The 25,624-nt window shown below is 45.5% G+C and overlaps 2 protein-coding genes across 13 annotated transcripts in view; both read left to right on the top strand.

The window, feature by feature from the left end:
- ACER3 (alkaline ceramidase 3) overlaps positions 1–9,561 on the top strand; it is a 158,419-nt gene extending 148,858 nt beyond the window's left edge. For all 11 annotated transcript variants that reach the window (XM_049098737.1, XM_025419593.3, XM_025419594.3 and 8 more), the window contains one exon: positions 63–9,561. In XM_049098737.1, the coding sequence (XP_048954694.1) occupies positions 63–116 (54 nt within the window). In that variant the 3' untranslated portion in view covers positions 117–9,561. The remainder of the gene's footprint in view (positions 1–62) is intronic.
- A 5,537-nt stretch (positions 9,562–15,098) lies between these two features.
- On the top strand, positions 15,099–24,393 carry B3GNT6 (UDP-GlcNAc:betaGal beta-1,3-N-acetylglucosaminyltransferase 6). 2 transcript variants are annotated; one of them, XM_035704098.2, is made up of 2 exons: positions 15,099–15,521; positions 20,163–24,393. In XM_035704098.2, the coding sequence occupies exon 2, from the start codon at positions 20,163–20,165 to the stop codon at positions 21,285–21,287; it is 1,125 nt and encodes a 374-aa protein (XP_035559991.1). In that variant the 5' UTR covers positions 15,099–15,521; the 3' UTR covers positions 21,288–24,393. The 2 variants fall into 2 exon arrangements, with proteins under 2 accessions (XP_035559991.1, XP_048954693.1); XM_049098736.1 differs by lacking the exon at positions 15,099–15,521 and having other exon boundaries at positions 19,993–24,393.
- Positions 24,394–25,624: the final 1,231 nt, after the last annotated feature.

Raw genomic sequence — 25,624 nt, 5'->3', positions numbered from 1 at the left:
ATATCTATAATAGCATGCAGCAGTTACCTTCTTTCTTTTTGTCCTCACTTGTTTTCAAACAGTTTCTCTTCGGAATCTGGCCAGTGATCCTGTTTGAGCCTCTCAGGAAGCACTGATGAATTATTTCACCAAGAAAACAAAAAAGCACCTACCATAGGCCTGGCCAAATGAATGAGGAAATCCTTAAAGATCCACACATTCAAATATATCATGACCATCAGAGCAAAGGAGTGACTTTCTGACTAATTCTGCCAGTTGCACAGAGAATAAGGAATGGGGCTCGTTGGTTGTTTAGCTTGTGTCTTTATCTCATTTGTCCTCCTCCTCCTCACCCTTACCCTAAGATGTTTAAAAAGAAACAGACATGATGTGTGTGTGTATACTTGGATGCTGGAAAAATGAGGCTTTTCCTAACAGGTTAACAGTTTGTGTGGATCATAGGAAATTAACCTTTACCCCTTTTTTGATAAGGGTTGCATGTGAATTATACTTTGCTTAATATTTGATTAAATAATCAGAACAGTCAGCTAAGTATTGGCAAAACCCCATATCCAGATGGCCAGCTGTGGGGCAGCACTTAGCCCTGTCAGCCTTGATTTATATTCTTGTCATACTAACCTCATGAATGGTTTTCCAAGGTGAAAAAGAGCTATCTGTGGAATTCTGGTAGTTCTTCACTGTCTGTCTTTGTGCTAGTCAGCAGATCATAAGCAAGCTCCAGTCTGCCACTAGGTTCCACACTTGCCATATCCCAATTTGCAGTGGGCTCTGGGGTGTCTGTGTGCAGCCACAGCCAATCAGAGTGGGTGGGTCACCTTGTAATATTTATGAGACCATGAGGACATCTGCAGAATGTTATACCTCTAGCCAGTTAAAGGTGGTTTCTTAGTTTTCTTTGATCTTCGTAGATTTTTAAGTTGTCACTGGTTTCTTGGCTAGGCAAACATGATTGGTGGTCTGGCCTACCCATATTCCATCCTCTTAGCATAACTTATTTGAGGTTACCAGTAAATGTTATTACACTCTGACTTTTTAAATTATACCATATTTTCCAGTTTTCAGAGAGGCAGTTTTCAGAGGCTATGGTTATGCCCAGGGAAATGTGTCAAGTTAACTAGAGCTAAAATGATCAGGATCCTCTTTACCTAAAGCTTATTAGAATATCTGCCCCTTCATTTTTTGAAGGACATAGACATAAAGAGTTGGGAACAACTTACTCTAACTTACTTGAACTTATAACAGAATTCCCCAAAATTAAAGTGTGAGAAATGGCAGTGAAATATCATTGTAAGGCAGCTAGTTCTAATTTGGGTTTGAATGTATAACAAATTGAATCACTTTTCACAAAGATAACACCTGTCTGGAGTAAAAACCGGATTTGTCCTGTTTACTGATATATCACCATATTTGTAGTTCCTTACCAGTTAGCATTGTTGCAACTTTTTCCTGTTCTTGCATTATAAAATCCGGATTGTTTTTACCACATGGTGACATTGACCCAGATTAAATCCTGAAGCTACAGCTTCAAAGGGAAAGTCATTCTTTTTCTTATGCAAAAGTATAAAACACTTCTGTCGTTTCTCCAGTATCTAGTAAGTCACCTTGGTACAAATTTAAAACCAATACAAATTTTATTGCTTTTCTTCACCTAGTAGCCTTAGTTTTAGTCCAGGTACCATTTTTCCTTACCTTAGCATGCCAACATGCCATTAGGCAGATACTTCTGCCTACTTTTATGATCCTCCAGTAAGAAAAACACTTGCCAAAACAAATCTAAAGAACTTTGGTCGTGCCTTAAGAAAATCTAAAACTAAGCCGTTCCAACACACAGGCCGTAAGATTGTTCTTTGCCATGAGATTCTGACTTGTGGCTACATTTCATGTGCAGCTACCGACACTATCAGCCATCTTACATTTTTTTAATAAGTTGATTTGTTTCACACCATTGTCTTTGTGTACTTTTCACTCAAAATACACTCCTGTGTACAGAATCTATATATGGCAACAAAGGCACAGCCTTCTTGACAGTGCAGCTAGGTGTGGTGAAACTGAGTTTCTGTGTATCACAGTCAGATAAGGTGTGGAGAGCCTCCCCCTCCTCTGACAGTGGGGTCTTTTCCTGCAGTTTGCTGAATGAACAATTCAGCCACCACTCTATGCAGTCAGTCACTTGTTGAAGAAAGTTGCCCAACACCTCGGTGGAGAAGTATGGGCATCACTGGATGACTTATAACGCTGTGGCCAGTTCTTCAGAGATCCTTGTTTCTGCTATGAAAACAGCAGCATGAAAGCAAAAGGCATTTTAGAAGTGTCGAACAGAAAGCAGAGACTGAATCCAGACTCTAACTCTCCAAATTAGTGTGTGCCTCACATATGGTTCTCTTTCTAGCAGCCTAAGTATTCGCACATTCAAGACTGTTTGTGTGCCATAGTGAGAATTATGGAAATACTGCTGACCTTCAGGATATCACTAAATCGACTTTATTTCAATGCCTTTATTTTTCCCTTCTAGGATTCTGGGTGGCCACCATAGGGTTGGATTACTACTCCCTTCTCTTTATGTTCTTGGCAAACTTCCTGAAGTAGAGTATACAAAAAACCTGTTTGCTGCTGAGTAAATGGTAGTTTGTTTACATATTATCTGATGTGAAAGGTGCTCCTCTGTGAGTCCTATAGCAAATTACATTTCAGAAAATACCAGTATCTTAGAAGATATGAAAGGAGCAGTTTGATTGCACATCTTAATATCCTGCCATTTTCACTCCAGAAAATTGAAAGCAATTTTTTTTAGGGAAAAACTATATGAAAGGTGGTTATACTGATCTGATTGGTCACTCCACCCACACCTCCCCACCTTGGTGCTTTCATGAAATGTTGCCAACACCTAAAGTGATCTCTTTTCTCTTTGCAATACTGTATAAATTGATGATTGGTGATAAATTGATGAGAAACATTCATTTTTGGATAATTTACAAATGAGAACCCCAAATAGTGATATTTGGTTTAGCAGAATTAGATAAAATATTTTGGTGTACCCTAAATGCACAATTTCCAGGACTGTTAAACTAGGCTTTCTTTACACTAAGGTTTTTCTTATACTAAGGAGAAGGAAGTAGGAGTCAAAATCAACAGACCAAAAACTTCAGCTACACAATGCATGAACATCTTTAAATGCCTGAAAAAAACTTAAATTCTATTTTTTTTTAAAGATTGTATTTTTAAGTAATGTCTATACCCAATGTAGGGCTCAGACTTACAGCCTTGAGATCAAGAGTCCCATGCTCTACCAACTGAGTCAGCCACGCACCCCAAAACTAAATTGTTTTAATGCCAACTCCTTCAGAATTTAGCCAGTGCCCCTTAAAGTATAATAATTTAAAGTTTTTCTTATGAATCCAATGGTTTCCATATTACTTTGCTCTTAAAAAAAAATAATTTGTTGCTAAGTTGAACAGTTTTAACTCTCAGTTCCACATTTATAAGAAATTCTTCTAACCCCATGGTTTATGATGTGCTAGATAAGAATTTATATAAAACTGATGTTTCAAAGAGAATCAGTTATAATTGGAATTTGCAAGTGTGTGGCAATTTGCAGATCTACCTCTGTCTTATATTTTGCATCTTATCAGTGCCATAATATAATTAGATGACTTTGTCTTGTTTTTCAATGTCTAAAATTACAGCTATTCACTATGCTGTAAACATTTGGAAATAATGAGTAAAATTTTTGGCTAAAAGTTAAACCCCTTTGTAGAAGGGGCTGTAAAATAGAAAAAAAGTCATGACACACCTGAATGGAAAACTTCAATCCTATTTTTTAAACTGTTGGACTCCCTTTAAGAAAAAGGAAACTTTTAAATATCTGAGGAGAAGTTGCCAGTTTGCTGAGGTTCGTGTGAGCATGCTACTTAACAGTTTCTTGTGTTGGGGAAGAAAAAAACCTCTCCTCTACCCTCTTAGGTTCAGTAGTTAGGGGCCTGTGAATTAAACTGACAGAAGCTAGAGAAAATGTAGAGTTTTATTCACATCTGTACACAAGAATTCAGAGAAAAGCGTGACTCAATGAGGCAGAATTTGGGGCTCATATACCATCTTATTAAGGGAAGGGGAGGGGAGAAAGAGCACTTAGGAGAAAACAAATGACTTTCAGAAAGGATAAATGGGCCCTTAGGAGAAAGAAAGGAGATATGATAGTTTTGTGACAATGTCTGCTTAGTTGGGGCACAAAAAGTCCCAGGAAGAGGATTTAGAACAGTTTAGTTCTTTTTTGTTTTTTGTTTTGTGGGTTTTTTTTTTTTTTTTTTTTTTTTTAGAACAGTTTAGTTCTTTGAGGGAGGTTCTAATTTTAGGCAGATAAAGAGGGTTGGGGGAGAGGCAGGGGAGAAAAGAAAAAAGCCTCTTCCTGCATCCAGTTGATTCTCAAATGCCTTTAGCTCAAAGTAATTGTTAAGCCACAGTAGTGTATTCTGGACCCTTTATTTCCCCCATCTAAAACTTCCCAAGATGTTTCAAGGAGCAGAAACTGAGATGATGGCTGTTGAGAAAAGATTCAGATTAGAATGGGAGCTAAGAGATCTGCAAAAGGAAGGAAGACACAGATTTATGGAGAAAGAAAAGGAAAAACAATTAGTAGTTGGAGTGGATTATAAACTCAGTTTCTTGAGTCCAGAGAGTCATCAGTTCAAGTGATTTCTAGATGTTGGTCTTGAAATGTCTTTTTAAAAAAAAAAAAAAAAAGATTTTTATTGGGACGCCTGGGTGGCTTAGTGGTTAAGCAACTGCCTTCGGCCCAGGGCATGATCCTGGAGCCCCGGGATCAAGTCCCACATTGGGTTCCCTGCATGGAGCCTGCTTCTTCCTCGGCCTATGTCTCTGTGTCTCTCATGAATAAATTTTAAAAATCTTTTTTTTTTTTTTAAGATTTTATTTATCTTATCTTATCCCATGTAGGGAGCCCAATGTGAGACTCGATCCCAGAACTCCAGAATCACACTCTGGGCCGAAGGGAGGCACTCAACCATTGAGCCACCCAGGCATCCCTTGGAATGTCTTTAAATGGCAGTCACAATAATAGTGGTAGTCTCACAGTCATGGGCATTTCTCAGAGCTCAGAGGACAATGTCTGGTGAACTTCCTGAGTGGCCCAAACTGTTAGGATAAAGCCTTAAAGTCACTTCAGCTTGCAGGGCTTTAGGAAACAGTTTTAGGTCTTAGTGGTGCTAAATCAGGAAGGTAGAAGAAAATTGGAAAAGTTAATTACTGACAAAACACCCAAGGTGGCAGGATTCAATTTACAAAGAGGTGAAAATAGCTCAAAGACAGGCTAGAAGGCTAGAATTTGATATTCTACAATGGTGGGTTACAGTTATCCATTGAAACAAGTCTAGTCTCATCAAACTTGGCCTGATTATGTAAATATAGCAAGAATGGTAATTGACAACATAGGCTTTTTTAAGTTTGTTATGCTGGAACTTTAATTAGGAATCTCAGATTGGACATTTAAAAGCCTCAAGGCTAGGAGAACTTGCATCAGAATTCACTTGCAGTACCCACAGATTTGGATGAATCCCTTCTTCTCAGGGTCCTATGTTTTCTGGGCCTGCCAAGAGGTAGCCTTCCTTACTCACCTGTAAGTTTGGGAATCCTATAAGCCAGGTGCCAGGCAGGTTTGTAAGCCCTGGCTCCTTAAAGTCCACCTTAGTTTCTTAAAACTGGTCATCTCTGATTCTGTGCACACATGCCAGTCAAAGCCTAATATAACCAGTGTTTCTAATTGTGTCCTGTTATAAGAAAAACAAACTCTTACTGAACTTTACTCAATTATATTGCCATGAAAATAACATTCAGGAAGGGTTTCCAAATTTTGGACAGATCAGAAAAGATAAATGTTTCATTTTTGTTTACAAAGACCTAATCTACTAAATTGCTACAAGTTATAGATAGCTTAAGAGAAAGGGGATTTCTTAAACCCAGAAAATGAAATATTAAAGAAGCATCAATATTCTGAGCAAACGACATAGAGAAATCATAATCATTCTTTATCCGTCTACTCACCCCTGTGATAAATTCAGGTCTTTCTTGATTTGGGATTTTATGAACCTATGAGCTTTTCTATTTGTTCTAGAAATCATTAGTCCAAGACTATGATCTTAAAATTATTTAAACAATGCTCTGGCCTGTAGAGCTCTCAGGGAACTTGACAAGATTGGAGGCAGGGAGGGGAGGCTTCAGGGGAGCCTGGAAGAGACTACCAGTACCAGAGACTCCAAATCCTGTTGTCAATGACAGCTGAAGAGGCAGGAAGGGTTATTTTGATCTATTTTTTTTAATTGTAATGAAATTTGCCATTTTAAACCAAAAAAAAAAAAAAAAAGAATTACCTAAACAGTGACATCAGAAGCCTGTACCCCAGAGTACCTGCTGTAGTCTGCCATGGGTCCCTGAGACAGTCCTTTTTTTGTTGAAGATTAAAAAAACCTATAGCTGGTTACAAGGGTTTTCAGGAAAACAGAGTAAAACAGTATCAGTGAGTGACGAAAGGCTTTAAGTGGCCATGGTTAAAGTTTGATGAGAGTTCTTTATATTGCAGTTGACAAGGAAATTTAGTGACTTTCAGCATTTTAAGATAACTGGAGTTAATGATTGATCACATTCTACCAGGATATCTACCATCGCTAGCTATGACATTGACAAATTTCCAAAAATCCAAGAAACTGTGTCCTTTTAATAGGGAATTTCAACCTCTAGTTTTGCATCCATATACTATTGAACTCATTTCTTAAAAAAAATATTATAAATAAATACACTCAATCTTAGCCAGTTTGCCCACTTGAATAAGATATTCCCCTCTTTTTCTCCCCTTTGGCCCCCCTTTGTCCCCTTCTGCAGACCCTTTACAACTTTCTGTGCCCATGTGAGATTTTGTCCTTTCCTCTTCATTCTGGAACAGCCTTTAAACTATCTCTGTGCCACTACTCGGGGACAAAATTGCTCTCCTCTTATCCTTAACAAAAACACATCTTTCATTCCTTTTAGACATTTTGAGATTGCTTCCCTTCTTTATTGTTTCTAGTGTTTTTCACTTACATGTATTGATTAGCATTCTTAGCCCTTAGTAACCTTAATTTCCAGTGAAAATAAGAAAGTCATCAGTTGTGAACTGCCACCGATCAGCATTCTGTAGATTAGCACATTTATGAATGTACCACTTCAATTTCCAAAGGCTTGTGTTTCTTTATAGTACAATTTCTTAATATGGTGAAAAAGAACATTTTTATTAACAGGCCCAAATATCTTTAGTCAAAATAATCTTTAAGTCAAATATTTAAATTAAAATAATCTTTAAGTCAAGTAGCAGGCCCAAATATCTTTAGTCAAAAGTAGATAAACTTATGTTTAGTAATTAACGTTTCAGTATTTTATTTTATTTGGAAATGACCTAGAGACAGATACAAACAACTGCCCATAAACTTTGATGTTGGATAATAAAACCTTGACATCATTGAGGGAAAAGTGGAAAATGTATAAGGGATAGCAAGCTTCACCAAGTAACAGTTCTTTCCCTGATTGGTAATCAGAGCAGTTAAGAAGACTCAGCACTAAAGAATGTAAGCAATATTGTTCGTTACAGAACTTCTTCTGTAACAGATGCACACTTGGCCATTTGCAATAAGCAGTACTCATCCTCACTTTAATTTACTTTCAGTAGCCAGTATTGTTTCACAAGACCTTCATCTATTATTAAATCCAGCAGATTACTACCTGTTCTGGTTGGCAGCCGGTGTAGAAAATGATCACAAGAATATTTCCTACTAAGGGCACCTAGGTGGCTCAGTGGTTAAGTGTCTGCCTTTGACTGGGTGGTGATCCCAGTGTCCTGGGATCGAGTTCTACATCAGGCTCCCCACAGGGAGACTGCTTCTCCCTCTGTGTGTGTGTGTGTGTGTGTGTGTGTGTGTGTGTGTGTGTGTGTCTCATGAATAAATATTTTTTTTAAGAAATATCCTACTAGTGGACCCTGAAAACAAAAAATTGATCACAGGCCTGCAGGTGACCTAAAATTGCCTCACTGTTTAGCTCAGCAGCTGTCAATATTAGAGCACCAACCGTAGGTCACACTTTGCTCACAACTCCTTTTCAACCCTTCTTAACAAGACCTGCTTCATTGCTTTAAAGAATACAATGTTGATACTTGAACTAGATTTAGTCACTGGTAATTTATTCACAAAATTGTCATAAAAGAAGCTTTATTTGAAACTGCTGGCAATGTTATTTGCAGAATATCACTTTTACATTGAGTTTGGAGAAGTAACTAAAATTGGAGCAGAGCACATTTATTAGGGAAATCTTTAAGCACATAAATATAGTTCACTATAAATACCCATTCTGAGATCATCTGCACCTAAAAGAAAATGGTAACAATGTTTTATGATATCAAATGGCTCTAGACCAGAGGTTGGCAAACTACAGCTCAGAAACCAATCCAGTCTGCAGTTGTAAGACTTGCAAGGTAAGAACAATTTTTTTACACCTTAAAAGTGTTGTTTAAACATACAAAAAAGAATATGCAACAGAGATGTACATGGCCTGCAGTTACTCTCTGGTTCTGGGAGTTTGCTTCCTCTTCTTTAGGCCATCAGCAAATGAACTCCATAATGGAAGTACAGAATAGTACTTCCCACTGCACTTCTCTGCAAGATGATTCCAGTGTGTATTCATCAGAATGAAAATATTTTATATATTTAAGACCTCTCACTTCTTTATTGAATGTGATTTGGGTTTAAATATTTATAGAATTATTTCTTCATACCAGTTTTACTAAATCATCAGTGGCCTGCTGCAAAGTGCCTAAACCTTTGAATACATGATTTTGTTCCCATTATGAAAGGAATTCCATTTCATACTGTAAAGCCCAAAAATGCTAGTTGTATTTAATTTTTAAGTTGACTTCCAAAAAGTTGAGCTCTTTTGACCATCTCTCCTTATGCCATATAAAATGTGTCATGTGGCAGTTGTCAAGGAACTAATAAGCTATCACAGTCATGGGTGTTTTTTTTTCTTTTAACTTTCTAAAAGGAAAAGGTCAAAGTCACTTCCACAATTAGTCCTTGTTTCTTTTTGGCTTTTCTTTTTAGAGCTAAATAATACCAATTAATAAGTGAATCTCTTAATAAATAGGTATTATCAATTTCTGTTTATTGTACTGATCAGGCATTGTCTACTATCCAGCATTTCCACATATTTAATATCTCTGAGTCGTTAGTGTGACCAACGGATAAACTGTTCAAGTTAATATAAAGGTTCCTAGTTTCATTTTGGTGCAAATGTCTGTTCTAGCAGTTATTTAATAAACATAGGTTGTGTGAATCTTTACAAGGAACTAACAATTTTCAGGTGATCTCAGATCTGCTTATTCACTTTTCCCATTTGATTTGCCAATGTCACAATCATTTTTCTAGAAGATAGTAGAATTATGTATTTTTATCTAATCTGCTATAATCTAGGCTATATTTCATTAATTACCTTTCTCTAGGTAAAAGTATTAAAAATGACAATTTTGAACTAAGGCTTCTGGTATTGTTTTATCCCTGGTTTATATTAATATGTAGATTTATATAAAGGTAGGACCACCATATTTAGTTGTACAATTTGTACCTTGCACAAGGCACCCACTTGAAGGAGAGGGGTTAGTGGAGGCCCAAATCTAACCCATGCTCAGCTTGTCAAAGTATGTGCCTTGGTGGGGTTGCATCTTGGGACACCTTTTTCCAGTTCCAGGTGAAAGGGTCTGTACAGGCCAGCAGCGATCCTGTTCATGGGAAGGATCTTTATCGGAGTTTTGAACTATACTGCAGCACTTTCTACTCCAAGCTTGGGTAATTTGCAAAGCAAAAGCTAGGAACTTTTCAATTAAATATTTATGGTCTATAAATACACAGCATTCTCAACTTCAGGAGCTCTGGAGTAAACACATGAACCCTACAGCTTCACACAACAAAGGGGAACAGATTAGAAACAGGAAGATCATACTGCATGAGCCATTGTATGTTTATGATTTCCATCTCTGGCAATGGCCAAAGTGCCATCTGTAAGATGTAAAACATAACTAGAATTTCCCACTTCTCATTCAGTGATCCAAAACACAGCTTTTCAAATATTAGTTTTGCTGGCCAAACCCGTTGGAATGCATAGTTTGAATCTGCTGACCATATGGTAGCTACGTCAACTAGTTCTTTTGTGTGTCAGGAAGAGGCAGCCTTTCCTAAATCAACAGAAGCTGCCAAGGAATATAAGTGAATTTGCAAAGCGATTTGGACTCTGCTTTGTTAAAGTAATGACTGAAAAGGGGTTGAGATTGCTTTAATTCCACCTCAGAATAGTTCATGCCTCTAAAGCAACCCTGCAACACATACCTCCTATACACAGGCATTCACCTTTTTATTGAGCTGACTGGCCTAGCTCTAGCAAGCGTGGGGTGGGGTTCCCCCCAACCCAGTCCCACCCCAGCTTTTTATTTTTTTCCTTGCTTTAGTCCTGGACTACAATAGTGAATAGGTCTACTTAGGTAGTGAATAGGTCTACTTAGGTGTTAGAGAAAGCAGGACCTGTCTCACTTAGGAGGCAGGCCCTAGTCTCCAAATAGGACTGATTCTCAGATGTGGAGAAAGCACTAAAAAAAGAAGATTCCTTTCTCAAGCCTTGCTATGTGGGAACTATATGGCACTGTGCCATCCACTCAGCAAGCTCTGGAATCCTGTGTCCATGTTAGATGCCAGGAGCACATTAAGAATAAGACATCCTATCCTAGGCACTTAGGCTCTAGTGCCCAACAAGTAACTGTGCCAGTTATATTTGGGGTGTCATGGAGGGAGGGAACAGAGAGCTAAGGGAATGCATACTAGGGAACTGGAGAAGAGAATGCTTCTCTGAAGAGGAATCTTATGTTAACTGAATGGGGCTCCTCCTGGGTGGCTCAGTGGTTGAGCACCTGCCTTTGGCTCAGGTCGTGACCTTGGAGTCCAGGGATCGAGTCCCAGATTGGGTTCCCCACGGGGAGCCTACTTCTTCCTCTGCTTATGTCTCTGCCTCACTCTGTGTCTCTCATGAATAAATGAATGGAAAAAAAAAAAACTGAACGGTGAAAGTTAGGAAAAGAAAGGCTGGTCACAGCAGAGAGCAAGAAGTGAGTGTCTGGAGAGATGAGCAGGAATTAAGTCACACGGGGCTTTCAAAGCCTTGTTGAGTACCTGAATTTGGAAAGCTCCTGAAAGGGTGGAGAATGAACTAACAGGGGTCAGCGTGGGTACAGGGATACCAGCTAGAAGGTCAAATATATCTGAGTTATATGGGAAGCAGTAGATTCGGGGTGAGTTCCCAAGTAAGTTTGAGATTCATCGATTGTGAAGTCTGTGTGAGATAAAATCCTGGTGGAGAGCTTAAAGGTAGTAAAATACTGCGGATCTGGAACTCAGCTAAGCGATCTGGGCTGAAGACAGAACTCTGATTATCAAAAGCACACATGATATTTGAAGCCATGGGAATGGAGGGGATCATGGAAGGAAAGAAGAGAGTCTCAGACTGAGTCCTATAAACCAAACCATTTCACGATTAGGTAGAGGAATTATGAAAGGACAAAAAGAAAAGAAAAGAAAAGAAAAGAAAAGAAAAAGAAAACAAAGAAAAGAAAGAAAGAAGAAAGAAAAAAAAAGAAAGAAAAGAAAAGAAAAAGAAAGAAAGGAAAGACAGGGACCCCTCCAACCAAAGAGAATCACCACTCACTTGGAAAGGAATCTGGGAGTGAGAGCCCGAGTTCCAGTTCCTCAGGGTCTGTGTATGCCAGAGGCTGGGCTGGCGCAGCTGTGGCTACCGGCAAGACTAGGACCATGCTCCACGTGGCATGTGGGGTGGAACACAGTAGCCCTGATCCAACACTGCATTGAGGCAGCAGACTCCAACGGTAGCCCATTGGCATTAAGTTCTGATACATCACATACTTCATGTCCTTGGTGTCTAACGACCTGCCTTAGGATCTTGGCCCCCCACTGAAAAGGTACCTGACTGTAGCCAAGTCACTTAACTAGAAATGTTGGATTCTAGATCTGTAAAATGAAGGACTGTCTAAAGGGTTTGCACCATGGTTAGCATGAAACTAATTACAGTGGGTTTTCTGAATAGGATCCTTCCTATAAGAATGCCTGGCCTCGGTCTGCCAAGGGTACCTCAAAACTTGTGGACAACCCTGAGGAATCAACTTCTCTTCTGGATCCTCTCCCAGTGACAAGTTTGACCTGAACAAGGGACCATCCAACTTTCCTCCCCTTCCTGGTCATCAAGTGCCAGCTTGTGCTCACCAAAGCTGTTTGTTTGTCTTGGAGGTGGAAACAGGTTACCCTTCCTTATCCTACTCCAGTTTTTCGAGACTAGGGTGTGGCTGAACCACTGGACCGAGACTTTTTACACTAGATTTAAACACCCACCCATTGTAAAGAGGAGGACTGGAAAGAAGTTATGATTGTTATAACTCCACCTCTGAATAGTACACACATTTGTGAAGTCACCCTGCCATGCATATCCACTACACACATCTCACTAGGTTCCTCCCTGGCCACTCCAGAACCTTCCTAGAGAGGTCATAGTTTCCTGTCCCAAAGTCTGTTCATTTTACTCCAATAAACTTACCCCCATTTAACTTTCTCCCCACTTCAGGGGCACCTGAGTGGCTCAGCAGTTGAGCGTCAGCCTTTGACTCAGGGCATGATCCTGGGGTCCTGGGATGGAGTCCCCTGTCGGGCTCCCCAGAGGGATCCCGCTTCTCCCTCTGCCTGTGTCTCTGCCTCTCTGTGTCTCTCATGAATAAATAAAACCTTTAAAAAAAAAAAAAAAAGGAAGAAAGAAAGAAAACTTTCTCTTCACTTCAATTCATCCCTAACCTTCCCCCAAAGACATTTCTGCTAAGGAGAAAAGGTGCGTTTTTAGGGAGCTTAAAGAAAATGAATTAACGACGCTATGTCAGGGACATCTGGGTGGCTCAGGGGTTAAGCGTCTGCCTTCAGTCCAGGGTGTGATCCTGGAGAACTGGGATCCAGTCAGTCCTGCATCGGGCTCCCTGCATGGAGCCTGCTTCTCTCTCTGCCTGTGTGTCTCCTCTCCTCTCTGTGTGTTTATAAATAAATATATATTTTATTGAAAACGTTATGTCATTCTGCCCTCCTGGATGGTTATCTGCTCCATGCCAGGCCTTGGATCCTCAGCCATGAGTGGGACAGGAAGTCACAGTCTGGGAAAAAAAAAATCCAGGTAGGTCCCTCCCTGGGGCTATACTCTTACCCTCGTAAGCCTGATTTAATTGGTGCTCCCATTCTCTTCCAGCCTTCACCTGCCAGAGAGTTTCCAGGAAGGCTGGGCTTCCTTAATCCTCCAGCTATCTCTTACCATCCCCCCACTGAACCTATACTCATGCCCCTTTCCCTCCTTCTTCCCACGACTCACTTACCCCGCCCCCTTCCTCATCCTTCACTCTTCTCTCATCCAGCCACTCCCCCAGTCCCAGGACCCTCTAAATTAGCAAGAAGGACAAGGAGCCTGGGATGCCAGGGTGGCTCAGTGGTTGAGCGCCTGCCTTTGGCTCAGCGGGTGATCATGGAATCCCAAGATCAAGTCCCACATCGGGCTCCCTGCATGGAGCCTGCTTCTCCCTTTGCCTATGTCTCTGCCTCTCTCTCTCTCTCTCTCAATCTCTCTCTCTCTGTCTCTCATAAATAAATAATAAAATTTCTTTAAAAAAAAAAAAGAAGAAGGACAAGGAGCCTGAGAGGTGAACACTCTCACAGAATATCCAGTAAATCACCAATCTCTAAAGCCATTCTGACAGCCCCTGCCCAGTTTAGGCTGGGCCACACCTCGCTCCCATGGATCACCATTGGCCCCTGGGGTCCCTGACTTCTGTCTTGCCCTCTCCAGCAACCACCATATGGGCTGCTATAATGAACTCTTGAAAACGGAGACTTGTCAAAACTTTCAGAGGACCAAGTTAAAACTCCAGGTATGGCATTCAAAGCCCTTCTCAGGGTACTTCTAATCTACCTTTGCATTTTCAACTCCCAATATTTATCCCTCCAACCACATGAAACCTGGAATATTTCCCAGATATCTCCTGTTTATTCCCACCTCTGTAGCTTTGCCTAGGGTACCCTCTCCTTGCCTGCTGGCAAAACTTCTTACATCTCAAAACCCACGTGATAGGTTAAATATGACCATCAACTCTTGGAGCCCTTCTCATCCTCTATCTGGGCTGCTCTTATGACTTACTTTGACTAACAGAATGTGGTGAAAGTGATATGAGGCAACTTCTGAAGGCCAGGCCTCCACATCTTGGAACCCCGAGACCACCGTGCCATGAGGTAGCCCAGGATAAAGGAGCACAGAGAGCACAAGGCCCAGCTGGCCCCAGCTGACCCATTAACTGAACAGATCCCCATGAGAGATCCCAGGTGTGTCAGGCACAAGAGCCTCCCAGGCCACCCACAGAATCTTGAAAAATAATAAATGCTGGTTGTCTTGAGCCATTACGTTTGGTGATGGTCTGTAGTGCAGCACTAGATAACTGGTATAACCCAGTTCTAATGTGAAGTCTTCCTTGGCTCGCCCAGGTTCCTTCTTCAAATTCTCCCTCTGCATCCCACCTCTTTTATAATCTTTCACTATCTGGCTCTCCCAAGAAATCATGAGTTCCCAGGGCAGCCATGGTGGCACAGCGGTTTAGCGCTGCCTGCAGCCCAGGGTGTGATCCTGGAGACCCGAGATCAAGTCCCACATCAGGCTCCTTGCATGGAGCCTGCTTCTCCCTCTGCCTGTGTCTCTGCCTCTCTCTCTCTCTCTCTCTGTCTCTGTCTCTTTCTCTCTCATGAATAAATAAATAAATAAATAAATAAATAAATAAATAAATAAATAAATAAAATATTTTTTAAAAAAAATCATGAGTTCCTGAGGACAGAGACCGAGCTCTCTCCTGACCACCCCCATTGATAATGGGACGAAGCCCATGATCATTTGCCACACACAGTATGCTTGGATGTCATTAATGAGCTCAGAAAGTATGCCCATATGAACAGTTTACATACAATTTACTCAACAAAGATTTCAGAGCATATCCTGTGTTAATAGGCCCCAGGCTCTCAGTCTAGCAGGGAAAACTGATGATGACAGTACAGCATTCAAACGTTCAGTTGGGCGTACCACTGGAGAGAAGACAGCAGCTGTGGGTAGAGTCAACAAAACTGGAAGAGATGGCATTACCTTCCTCACAAAGCATAAGCATTTATGGTAGGAAGGAAGCCTGTAGCTGTCCACACTTCACCCTCCCTCCAAGGAGGACGTCAGATGTCAACGATTAGTCAGATTCAAATATATGGAACCAAGCCCAGGCTTAGAGATGGGCCTTCAGCTTGTGAAAGCAGAAGGTTAAAGATAGGTCCCAGTCTGGAGACGGCTCCTGTCTGTTTCTTCTCTCTTAGACACTCAAGGTAAGACGGGGGTTTGGGCTGCTTCCCATCACCTCTTCCTAGAGGGTGAAGCAAGAACCAGAGGGAGGACAGGGAGGGAAAGGAACCAGGGCAAAGCTTCTAGGTTAAGGCTCCATGCTTGGAGTTGGGACCAAAAGTAATAAAAGACTTGTTTGCCTGCCATTATTCCCCAGGAATACCTTAGGATGGTAGGGGGGCTGGTGGATGACCCAGGAAGCCGTGTTCTGTTCATCCACCCTGGCATGAAACCAGAGGAGGGAATAACCAACAGAAATTTCTTCTGTTCCTTTTTTTTTTAATATTTATTTGTTCAGGGGCGCCTGGGTGGCTCAGGTGGTTAAGCATCTGCCTTTGGCTCAGGTCATGATCCCAGGATCCTGGGATCAAGCCCCGCATCAGCTCCCTGCTCAGAGGGGAGTCTGCTTCTCCCTCTCCCTCTGCCCATCCCCCCACCACCTTGTTCATGCTTGCTCTGTCACTCTCTCAAATAAATAAATAAAATCTTTTAAAAAAAATTTATTTGTTCAATTATTTATTCATGAGAGACAGAGAGAGAGAGGCAGAGACATAGGCAGAGGAGGAAGCAGGCTCCTCACAGGGAGCTGATGTGGAACTCGATCCCCCGGGATCATGCCCTGAGCTGATGGCAGAAAGGCAGACAGACGCTCAACTGCCGAGCCACGCAGGCATCCTGAAACTTCTCCTGTTCCTAGGAACATAAGGAAGAAAATCCCAGGCAGAGTGAATAGCATTGCAAAGAAAAGCAAACATATATGTGGAGCAATAAATGGAGAACAAAGAGTAGTGACAGGATCATAAAGGATCATAAACTTTATATAATCCTTTGTCCCACCAACATTCCTGTTAGTTGCTAACGCTACCATAGTACCCGCTTACTGCAGCCCATGCATGGGGTCAAAGTGACTTACACAAATCAACTCCAATCATCCTCAAAGGCATGTAGGTAAATGACCTGCCCACATTCCCACAAATGAGGAACGTGAGGTTTGAAAAGGTTTCCTAAGTGGCAGGTCTGTCCTCTTACCAGCTTGGCTACTCAGCAACCATGATAACAAGGACACATGTTCAACTGAGCTCATTGTACCAGGTTTCCTGCAGGAGGTGGTACTTGAGCTGAGTCCTAAGGAACAAGGGATCAGGACCAGCAGAGGCTGTGAAAGCCTAAGGTGTGAGGACCTAAAAGAGTACACTGAGAAAGGGGGAAATCCAACAAAAAGAACCACGGAGAATACCCAAAGCTCTGCAGTGTCAGCATCCAAAACCAGAGTTCTACATACCAGTGCCGCCCTCAGAAATAGGACAAGGCCCAACCTTCCCCTTGCTCAGATCATAAAGTGACTATGATTCAGCTCCCTGGATCAGCTTTATCAAAGTAAATGCAAGTCTCCTTGAGACAAGAATTACTGTTGCATTAAGACTGAGGTATTTATCTTTCTAGAAATGATTCTGGGAGAGGAGAAGGAAGATAGAGCACACTTTTCCATTTTTTTTAAAACTAGCATTTGTATGGCACTCTGGCATTAACAAAATTATCTTCTTGCTCCTTATTTCACTAAGGGATGAGTGTTAACCCTCTCCATTTTTCAGTTGAGGAAACTCAGGCCCAGATTAATGACTTGACACAAAGTCGCACAGCTACTGAAAGCAGCTGAGACTCCTGCCCAGTTACTAAGACTCCACATTCTACTCTCATTCATTCTTTAGTCTTATATTCACTGAAGAAAAAAAAAAATGTTGCCTGCCACAAACAGGCCGGGCACAGGACAAGCCACTGAGCCTACAGCGATGATAAATTAGATTTAGATCATCTCACTGTCCTGTCGGCGCATCAAACACTGAAGCAGGAATACAGTGAGAGCTACAGGAGCCTACCTCTAGTATTTCTAATGAGACTCAGTGATTGCACCAATGCTTTTGCAAGGCTCTCTCACTTTTTTGGGCAGTTATTGGCACTGCCATTATTTCACTGAACACCTGCTTTGTCCCCATCTTGTCCTAGACGTGGTGCATGGCCTATAATACACAAGCACTAGAGCACAATCCAACACAGTAACATCTACTATATGGAAATGACTCAACCTGGAAATATTGGCACCTCTGATAATCACAATAGGTAATATTTACTGAATACCTATTATGTGCCAAGTACCATGCTAAATTCTTTACATACATTATCATTTACTCATCACCATGACTTAAATTAACTTGCTCAGAACATGCAATTAGAAACTAGTAGAGGCAGGAGCACCTGGGTGGCTCAGTCGATTGTCTGCCTTCGGCTCAGGTTGTGATGCCAGAGTCCTGGAATCAAGCCCCAGGTCAGGCTCCCTGCTCAGTGGGGAGTCTGCTTTTCTCTCTGTCCTTCCCCCTCTGCCCGCCCCCATGTGCCCCCATGTGCTCCCACGTGTGCTCTCTCTCAAGTAAACAAAATCAAACAAAAAAATAGAAACTAGTAGAGGCAGTATTTGAACCCAGGCAACAGCATTTTCTACCATTATGTTATCTGACCTGCCACCCTGTGCAGGACACTGGTGGTGAACAACACAGATGCCATTCCTGCCCATCAAGGTGCTTACAGACTAGGAAAGAAGATACACTTTAAAACAAATAATAGGGGATCCCTGGGTGGCTCAGCGGTTTGATGCCTGCCTCTGGCCCAGGGCATGATCCTGGAGTACTGGGATCGAGTCCCACGTCGGGCTCCCTGCATGGAGCCTGCTTCTCCCCCTGCCTGTGTCTCTGCCTCTCTCTGTGTCTCTCATGAATAAATAAATAAAATCTTTAAAAAGTAAACAAAACAAAAACAAAAACAAAATGTTCTGGTCTCCTTTGAGCTACATTAAAGCCTAGCCAAGGAAACACCCATTCAATGGATGTGGAGGATGAGGAGGCTAAGCAGGCATTAAAATGTAGGTGAAAGAGGTAGAGGCAGGGGAGCTCGAGGCAGAAAGATATTGCCAGTCTAAGGCTGTGACCTGGCTGATGGTCAGGGCAGGTGGCTGATAGTAGGAAGGTGTGACGTGAAATCTGCATGGTTCACAGGTACTCCAGCTATTGTGGAGGAGGGATTCACTGAGAGCCAGGAAGTATGTGAAGAGACCAAACAGGAGGCTATGTCACTATGTCATCTGAGCAGCAGAAGCTAGTTTGAGTTGGAATGGGACAGGGAATGGAATTGGGAATGGAAGGAGACAGGTCGATGGAATATTTAGGGGCTAAATCATCCGGGCTTGGGTGGGGGAATAAAGACAAGGAGGGAGTCGATCACAGTTTGGGGCTTGAACAAAAACCACAGTGGTTGGTGGCACTCTGGGACAACTCTGGGGACAAAGATGAGAGTTAAGGTTGCACCCGGAGTGGCTGTGAGCCACCACATGCAGCTGCTAGGGGGACATAGGGACCAGAGCCTGGAGGTCCTACAGGAAAGGAGATATCCAGACAGAGCCCTGGGGACCTCCTGCCATTAAACGTGGAAAGATGTAGAAATGAGCAAAGAGAAATGAGAGACATGGTTAAAAAGGGAGGAGGAAAGAAGGAGAGGGTGGCAGCTCTGAAACAGAGAGAAGTATGTTTCAAGAAAGACAGTTCTTTAGGACTCAGTGTGATGGGATTTCTCAGGGAGTAAGTACTGGAAAGGTTATTGTAATCTGGAGTCTGACTTGCGAGGGGTCTTCAGAAAGCAGGGCCTTAAGTGCAGCTGGGCAGGTGGGGGAGTTAGATACATAGAAAAGAGGGCCTGACCTGGTATGTTTGGGGAACAGAAAATGATACCAGGCAGGAAGATAAAGAAGTGGGGCCAGGGGCATCTGGGTGACTCAGTGGTTGAGCATCTGCCTTCAGCTCAGGCTGTGATCCCAGAGTCCCGCATCAGGCTCACCGTGGGGAGCCTGCTTCTCCCTCTGCCTGTGTCTCTGCCTCTCTCGTGAATAAATAAATAAAATCAAAAGAAGTGGGGCCAGAGGAAGTGGAAGAGGTCAAAACATCAGTGCCACTCATTGACTGGCTACTTCATGCTCCCAACAACCCTGCAAAGTAGGAATCTATTAGCCCTTTCTTAGAACATTCAGCCCTTGGGATGGGAAGTGACTTGTTCAAGAGGATGTGTGTAAGTGGGGACACCAGAATCTGACCTGGGTCTGAGTCCAGTGCTTTCACCTCATGCTTCCTTGACTAGGGTGGAAAGGGGGGAAATAGACTCTGGGCTGACAGGGATGGAAAAGAAGGAAAGTGCACAGAGGGATTGGGATGCAGGAGCTCCAGGATATGGAGCGTGGGTATAAGTAAGGGTAAGGGTAGAGAGCGTCGGGGCTTCTGGTTGGAGGAACAGGGTAGGCAATGGCACCATTTACTGAGGTGGAAGAGCAGGATGTGAATTCACAAGAAGATGAAGATTTTGACTTTGAGTCTGCTCGGCCCAGGTGGCATCCGGGGGAGATATGTGAAGGTCAGAGGACTCCAGACTGTGGAAGACTCGAGATGCTTCCACGTAATCTGGAATTGTGGTTTCCTTTTACCCTAGAACAGCAGAGTCGAGAAGGGCCTGGTTCTGGGAGAGCCCTGATGGGGCCGCTGATGTCCAACACGACTCCTGGTTCACCTCTGACTCGGTTTCCCCCACAGATGGCTTTCCCCTGCCGCAGGTCCCTGAACCCCAAGACTCTGGCCCTCCTTCTGGTGGGCGTGAGTCTCTTGGCCCTGCACACCTGGTTCCTCCAAGCCTCCAGGCCCCAGGAGGAGACGTGGGACGGCTCCACCGAGGCGCAGCGGTCGGCGCGGAGCACAGGGGCCCCGTGCGTGGCCAACGACTCGGTGCGCGCCACGGCGGACTTCGAGCGGCTGCCGGCGCGCATCCAGGACTTCCTGCGGTACCGCCACTGCCGCCACTTCCCCCTGCTCTGGGACGCGCCGGCCAAGTGCGCGGGCCCCCGCGGGGCCTTCCTGCTGCTGGCCGTCAAGTCGTCGCCCGCCAACTACGAGCGGCGCGAGCTCATCCGCCGCACCTGGGGCCAGGAGCGCAGCTACGGCGGGCAGCAGGTGCGCCGCCTCTTCCTGCTGGGCACGGCCGCGCCGGGGGACGCGGACGCCGAGCGCGCGGGGCGGCTGGCGGCGCTGGTGGGGCTGGAGGCGCGCGAGCACCGCGACGTGCTGCAGTGGGCCTTCGCCGACACCTTCCTCAACCTCACGCTCAAGCACGTGCACCTGCTCGACTGGCTGGCGGAGCGCTGCCCGCACGCGCGCTTCCTGCTCAGCTGCGACGACGACGTGTTCGTGCACACCGCCAACGTGCTGCGCTTCCTGCGGGCGCAGCGGCCCGACCGACACCTCTTCGCGGGGCAGCTCATGGACGGCTCGGTGCCCATCCGCGACAGCAGGAGCAAGTACTTCGTGCCCCCGCAGCTGTTCCCGGGGAGGGCCTACCCGGTGTACTGCAGCGGCGGCGGCTTCCTCCTGTCCAGCCACACGGTCGGGCTCCTGCGCGCCGCCGCCCGCCGCACCCCGCTCTTCCCCATCGACGACGCCTACATGGGCATGTGTCTGGAGCGCAGCGGCCTGGCGCCCAGCAGCCACGAGGGCATCCGGCCCTACGGCGTGCAGCTGCCCGGCGTCCGGCAGTCCTCCTTCGACCCCTGCCTGTACCGCGAGCTGCTGCTCGTGCACCGCTTCGCGCCCTACGAGATGCTGCTCATGTGGAGGGCCCTGCACGACCCGGGGCTGCGCTGTGCCCGGGGCCACAGGACCTCCTGAGGCCGGCCGGCCGGCGGGGCGGACTGCGGGGGGCGAGCGCCTCCACGCGGCACGGGCGCCCTCCGTGCCCTAGAGCATCTTCCCTGCCCTGGATGCCTTCCCTCCCACCGGCTCAGCCGCCTACGCTGTGCACTCACCTGGGTAGGGATGGAGAAGTCCTGGGTCCCGGCCCCATCTCCACGATTTCTGACTGTGTCGCTCTGGGGGGTCCTCAGAGTCCCAGGTACTTTTTAAGTTCCTCAAGCGACCCTAATGTGCGGCTAGGAAGGAAGCCGGCGGGCCGGGATGTGTTTTCCCTGCAAGCCCAGCTCCAAGGCCCCCTCTAGGGCCTGCCGCGGCCAGCTCCTGCACCGGGTTCCCGCGGCCAGGGGAGCAAGGCGAGTGTCGGGGGCAGGCGAACCAGATGTCACCCGTTGGGTGCAGTACATGAGTTGTCCTTGCCATAATTCGCTCCCCGAGTGAACGCAGAAGGAGCTGGACTGAGTCGTCAGGGGGATCCCCTCCCCCAGGACTCAGTTCACACTGGGGACCTGGAAAACACCCATGGCAGAACTTGGTGGATCCCAGAGCCTTCCTCCACACCAGTCCTCTCCCACCGCTACCCCCCGGAACATCTCTATGAGGTCAGAATCCCCACTGTGCAAAGTGGGGACCTGAGGCTCAGTGAGGACCATGACTGATCCAGGGCCATATGGTCATTCCCTGGTCATGCCACCCTGTGCTCCTCTCCACACTGGCCGGCCACAGCTGATGGCCTCTCCTAATGGTCTTGCCCACGGACACCCACCCCACCGACACTTAGTCGGGGGGTGAGAGAGAGTGGTGCAAGCAGGCGCAGGGGTGCAGACAGGCCTTGTGCCGGGCCGGGCTTCAGGGTTGGTCAGCCTTGGGGAACCAAGCCAGGGGTTCAGGGTGGGGTCAGTGGGGGTGCATAATGATGAAACTATGAAAGACGGTGATTGGGGAATCTGGACAGTTTTGAAAAGCCTGTGGAGGTCAACGTACAGACCCATGTTGGGGCTGGGGAATCCAATCAGTAGCCCTGAGGGACAATGATAAGGGAGCACGCAGGGGTGACTGGAGTCTGTCCTGAACATCGGTTAGAAGGCCGAGGGGGGCGGGGTTCAGTGATCAGGACTCTGAGGATCATGCTGTGCTCCTGACCTCCAGGAGCTGCCAGTCATCTTGGCTAAGAAGGAAAATCAAGGAAACAGCTTCAGGGTGAGGCAGAAATGTGTATCGGGGTCCCAGCTGTGGGAGATGGACAAGAGCGAGGCAATGTCAAGGAGGAAGGAGCCCGGGTGGGAAGTCAGGAGGTTGACCAGATGCCTTCCCTGCCCTGAGGACAGGGTCCATTCCCCCCTGCCCCCCCCACTGGGGAACAGACTCAATCTGGGACCATGTGCAGTGTCCTGCTCTATGGGGCTCCCTCCTGACTCCGCATCTCCACACAACCTCTCCTCCCTTCACAGGGAATGTCTTCCAAAAACCACCACCTACCATGTGTCTCGGATCATTTAGGAGGCGGCCAGCTTTCCACCAAAATCTGCTACTCCCTCCCTGCTGGGCACACACCTAGACTACACAGCCTGGCCTCTGTTGCAATTAGGTGTGGCCATGTGACCAAGCTTTCTGAGCTGACAGTGTGAGGACACCACAAGGACCACACCTGGCCCCTGCCTCACCTGTGCTCACCTTTCCCTTCACCAGGCTTGGAACACGGCTGGGCCTGTGACCCAGCTCAGAGCTTGCAGATGAGGATAACCCTCCAGGCCTACCTTAAGACAAAGAAGTAGCAAAGGAATGCGTGGCTCAGAGGTTTGGCACTTGCCTTCAGCCTAGGGCATGATCCTGGAGTCCTGGGATCAAGTCCTGCACCGGGCTCCCTGCATGCAGCCTGCTTCTCCCTCTGCCTGTGTCTCTGCCTCTCTCTCTCTCTCTCTTTGTGTGTGTGTCTCTCATGAATAAATAAATAAAATCTTTTAAAAAAAAAAAAAACTACTCTACTTGAAATCAGTAGTGCTGAGGTTGAGAAACCTCTTTTTCTCTCTGCAAGGACCCAGAGTCTACCTTGAATCTCCAACAGACCTTCACCCAACTCCCAACACATGTCCGACTGCCTCAGTGGTCACCTCGGCTTGAATGCGCTCCAGGCACACCTCAGGCCTACACCTCCACCGATGTTCCCATCTCAGGAAATGGCACTATCCGCTGATTTGCCCACACCAGGAAGAGGGGGCAATGGTATAGCTCAAAGTCTCCTTCTCCCTCACAGCCCATCTGGTCAATCACCAAGCTCCATTGATCTTACCTCCAGAATCTCTCTCCAGTCAGTTCTCGTCTGTCCATATTCTTCTCCCTGGCACCAGTCTGGCGGGTTACCACCGGCTCTCACGTGGGCCAGAGCCACCTAGGGATGCACTCTCTACACTACTGCAGGCAGAAGGCAGATCTGGTCATAACTTGGCCCCTCTCGAAATCTAGCCCTACTGTCCTCAGATAAAGCAAACGCTTTCTGGGACTGGCCCTTTGACCCGAATTCCTTTGATCTCCAGTTTGATTTCTCCTCACTTTGCTGGGGCCTTTTGACATTCTGTGCACACTCTCTTGCTCTTGCCCCTGGGCCTTCCAAAATGCTGTTCCAGCATTGGAACACTTTTCTACTCTTGCTTCATTGGATATAACCTCCACATATAAGGTGAGGCGTCACTTCCTTAGAGCTCCGTGAATTCCGCAGAATCCCCAGCATCTGCTACTGTGCCTGGAACAGTGCTGTATTCGTTTCCTACTGTTGTGACAAATTACCACAAACATGGTTGCTTAAACCCATGCAGGTGTATTATCTTACAGTTCTGGAGGTCAGAAGGCCAACACAAGCTTCAGCGGGTTAAAATCAAGCAGCAATGTTGCATCTCTGACTCTCCTGCTCCTCCTTCACTTCTAAGAGCCCTTGTGACTGAGGCACCTGGGTGGCTCAGGTTGTGATCCCAGGGTCCTGGGATCGAGTCCTGAATTGGGCTCCCCTTGAGGAGCCTCCTTCTCCCTCTGCCTGTGTCTCTGTGTCTCTCATGAATAAATAAACTTTAAAAACCTAAAAAAAAAAGAACCCTTATGATCGCATTGATCCCACTTACATAATCCGGGATTGTCTTCCTATCTTAAGGACAACTGATCAGCAATCTTCATTCCCCCTGCAATCTTACTTCTCTTTTCCCTTGTAACCTAAGCTACTTATAAGCTCCAGGGGTTAGGACATGTGCATCTCTTGGGGGGACATCCTTCCTACCAGGATCCAATAAATATTTGTTGAATAAATGAACAATGGTTAAATAATAAACTAAAATTGATAAATGAACAAATGTGCTTCCTTCACACAGACCTCCCTGATGCAGACCCTCATGCTGGATAATTATCATTAATCCTGAATTCCCTTCTCCCTAGCTGCCATTTATCAAGTGCTTTACAGGCAAGAAAACAAGAATGCCGAGGCCAGGAGAGGACACCTTCCTTACTTTCTAGAAAGCCTAACTTCTGTGCTTTGTCAACTTCCTCCTCTTTTCCTAACAAGCAGATTGATTATCCCCACCTTACAGGTAGAGAGATTAAGACTCAAGAACTTTAGGGACGCCTGGGTGGCTCAGTGGTTGAGTGTCTGCCTTTGGGTCAGGGCATGATCCCGGGGTCCTGGGATGGATCGATCGAGTCCCACATCGGACTCCCCACAGGGAACCTGCTTCTCCCTCTGCTTATATCTCTGCTTCTCTGTGTCTTTCATGAATAAATAAATAAAATCTTCAAAAAAGATACATATATTTCAAAAAAGACTCAGGAACTTTACTGCTCAGAAGGGTTAGAACTCTGTAGTTGTGAGCCTGCTGCTTCACTCTGGGTCCTGGTCACCTTTTCCCTGAAGCTCAGCTGCTCTTGTCTCCAGGCCCAATGAAAGCCAGCATCCTGCAGAACCCTGGCACCACCTGGTGTCGCCTGGCCCTCCGGCAGCCCAGCCCGGCCACCGCTACCCCGCCCGGCTCCTCAGGCTCTTGCGCCCCACAGCCGCCAGGGGGCGCGCCCCTCACACGGTTTCTGTGAGGAGGCTGCAGGCAGGTCCCTGGGTAGGTGAAAATCTGGGCCCCGGGGTCCTGTGCCAGCGCTAGTTGACAAGGACCACACAAGCAGAGAAAATGATGGGCCTGCCTCACCCACAAACAGACATGAGAATCCTACATAAAATGCCAGCAGAGTGTGACAATATATAAAAAAGGAAAATGTGAGGCACCTGGGTGGCTCAGTGGTTGAGCGTCTACCTTTGGCTCAGGGCGTGATCCTGGGGTCCCGGG

Source organism: Canis lupus, chromosome 21 (genome assembly GCF_003254725.2).
Source record: "Canis lupus dingo isolate Sandy chromosome 21, ASM325472v2, whole genome shotgun sequence".
Classification (NCBI taxonomy): Eukaryota; Metazoa; Chordata; class Mammalia; order Carnivora; family Canidae; genus Canis; species Canis lupus.
The sequence above is the reverse complement of the archived record's forward strand: the minus strand, read 5'-3'. Positions and strand labels throughout refer to the sequence as shown.